The sequence below is a fragment of the Limulus polyphemus genome, unplaced genomic scaffold (assembly GCF_000517525.1).
Source record: "Limulus polyphemus unplaced genomic scaffold, Limulus_polyphemus-2.1.2 Scaffold4476, whole genome shotgun sequence".
Classification (NCBI taxonomy): domain Eukaryota; kingdom Metazoa; phylum Arthropoda; class Merostomata; order Xiphosura; family Limulidae; genus Limulus; species Limulus polyphemus.
In genome coordinates this window covers 56,233-58,826 of record NW_013670086.1, presented here as the reverse complement: position 1 = coordinate 58,826, position 2,594 = coordinate 56,233, and the positions used below count along the sequence as shown (strand labels likewise).

Below are 2,594 nucleotides of genomic sequence, written 5' to 3'. Positions count from 1 at the left end.
AAGGCAGCTAGTCATCACCACCCACCGCTAACTCTTGGGCTACTCTTTTACCAACGAATAATGGGATTGACCGTCACGTTATAACGCCCCCACGGCTGAAAGGGCGAGCATGTTTAGTGGTATGCGGATTCGAACCCGCGACCCTCAGATTGTGAGTCGAGCGCCTTATCCACCTGGCCATGCCGGGCACATTTATTGGCGTATAGAAGACATTGTGATACTCGTTTCGGTTTGTGTTTTAGCGGAACGCTTCCGAAGAAACTGTAAAGTGAAACGTTGAGTGTCTAATTAAATAAAAACAACAAGTTCGTGTTATAAGGTCGTTTAATTTCTAGCATTATATTGCTATGGTATTTGTTTGTGATGTTATGGCAAGTGTATGTAGCATTATACAAAATTACACAAAGCGTGTAATATTTCTCAATAGGTTTCAGTTTTGTTGTTTTAGAGAAAAGCACTTTAGATTATCTGCCGTGTCTACCGCTGGGAATCTATCTACGGATTTTAATGTTGTAAGTCTCTAAACTTACCGCTGTCCCACCGAGAGGGGGGGGGGGTTCATTCGTTCGTTCGTTTTTAATTATGCACAAATCTACACAAGGGCTATCTGTGCTCTACCCATCACGGGTATCGAAACCCGGTTTCAAGCATTGTAAGTCCGCAGACATACCGATGCGCCACTGGGGGGCCCCACCGGGGGGACATTTTTGAATAGAAAAACTGTATGAGTATTTGTCGTTGTTTGAAGTTAAGCACAAAGCATCACCTTGTTGTGTAGCGTTGAGGTTCTATTGTGAAAATTAGCTTTAAAAAATTATATTACATATATATCTGCAGTAAATCATCAAGCACCAGAAGTGGTGTGAAATGCCTATGATGGGGAAGCATTAAGGATTTTTAAGCTTAACAAAAGTGATAACAGTGGTGTAAAACGTCTAAGGCGAGGAGTCATTTAGGATTTTAAAGCTTAACAAAAGTGATAACAGTGGGGCCGCCCCACCTTAGACGTCTAACGCCACTGTTATCACTTTTGTTAAGCTTTAAAATCCTAAATGACTCCTCGCCTTAGACGTTTTACATGATGACTAGCTGCCTTCCCTCTAGTCTTTCACTGCTAAATTAGAGACGGCTAGCGCAGATAGCCCTCGTGTAGCTTTGCGCGAAATTCATAAGAAACAAACTGTATTCAGGAACTATAGCGATACACCTTGTTTCGTGGGTGGATGTGTGTAACGTGGCGTTATTGGATTACTATTACTCATATGTAACACAGTTTTCATTCTACATTTGTGCTGGCGTTTTAGGAGTTAGCGATTATAAATATATATATATATATTTAAGAAGAACAAAAATAAAACATATTATCAACAGGCAGATGAATTGGAGAGAACGAGACATCAGTGATTATATAAACACGAGCCAAGCGCGGCCCGTGGTTAGCATGCTGGACTGTGGAGCTGAGGTTCCACGATTCGCGTTCCGTTACCGCCAAACAAAGAAAAGTACTCAGTATTTTGGGGCCGTGGGTGCGTTATGAAAATAACAATAAAACTCCACGTTTTGGTCTGACAAGAGTTGGCAGTGGGTGATGTTCACTAACTGTATCCCCTTTAGTCACACATTTCAAAATTAGGGATAGCTATCACAGATAGTCCTGATGTAGCTCTGCACGAAATCCAACAAACAAGACATAACTTTAGCAGTTATTTCTCGCTCACATTTGTGGTTTGTTTGTTTGTTATGGATTTCGCGCAAAGCTACACGAGGACTATCTGCGCTAGCCGTTTCTAATGTGTGATGGGGATTCGAACCCGCGACCTGCAGATTGCGAGTCGAGCACCCTAACCAACCTGGCCATGCCGGGCCCATATTATTTGTGGAGAATGAGCCCTAAAATTCGAACCCGCGACCTGCAGATTGCGAGTCGACCAACCTGGCCATGCCGGGCCAATATTATTTGTAGAGAATGAGCCCTAAAATAACCAACACAGTTAGAAAAAGGAGTAAAATTTAGAACTACGTAATGACGGAGAAGACAAGTCTTATCTACTATATAATAATAACTATATAATTACTATAATTACTATATAATAATAATAATAACGTATCATATCAGAACCTTACTTTAAAATTGTGCTCCAAGAGTTTCTGACAAATGGCCTTTCCCAAGCCTTGACCACCACCGGTCACTATTGCTACCTTATTCGTTGTGTCCATGTTGATGCTATTCTTTGGTCACGTACTCTGTGTTGACCTTTTTATATACAGACACTACTTCTCCGGAAGTAGACAGGAAGAGACTCTCGTGAGTATGCATGTAGAAGTCTTGGGACAAGTTACTCATGCCAAATCATTATCTGATTAGACGCGCGTCATTTGTGGTTTCATAACATTCGTTCACCATGTGAAATGGTTTGGTGAGAATATTTCAGATTTAGAAACAGCGCAATTAATCTAAAGAAGGAAACGAAATCTAAAATTTGCCGGATTTACAATAAAACTTAGTCTCTTTCAATGAAAGCCAATAATAAACTAAGGTGAAATGAACATTTAAATCCATCACGATGTATAAAACTATAAATTAGATAACCATT

The 2,594-nt window shown here is 40.6% G+C and overlaps 1 protein-coding gene across 1 annotated transcript in view; it reads right to left on the bottom strand.

Annotated features, from left to right (window-relative positions):
* The window catches only part of LOC106471217 (15-hydroxyprostaglandin dehydrogenase [NAD(+)]-like), a 15,263-nt gene extending 13,042 nt beyond the window's left edge, over nt 1–2,221 (bottom strand). Inside the window, exon 1 of the mRNA XM_022399839.1 lies at nt 2,125–2,221. Coding sequence (XP_022255547.1) covers nt 2,125–2,217 — 93 coding nt within the window. The 5' untranslated portion in view covers nt 2,218–2,221. The remainder of the gene's footprint in view (nt 1–2,124) is intronic.
* Nucleotides 2,222–2,594: the final 373 nt, after the last annotated feature.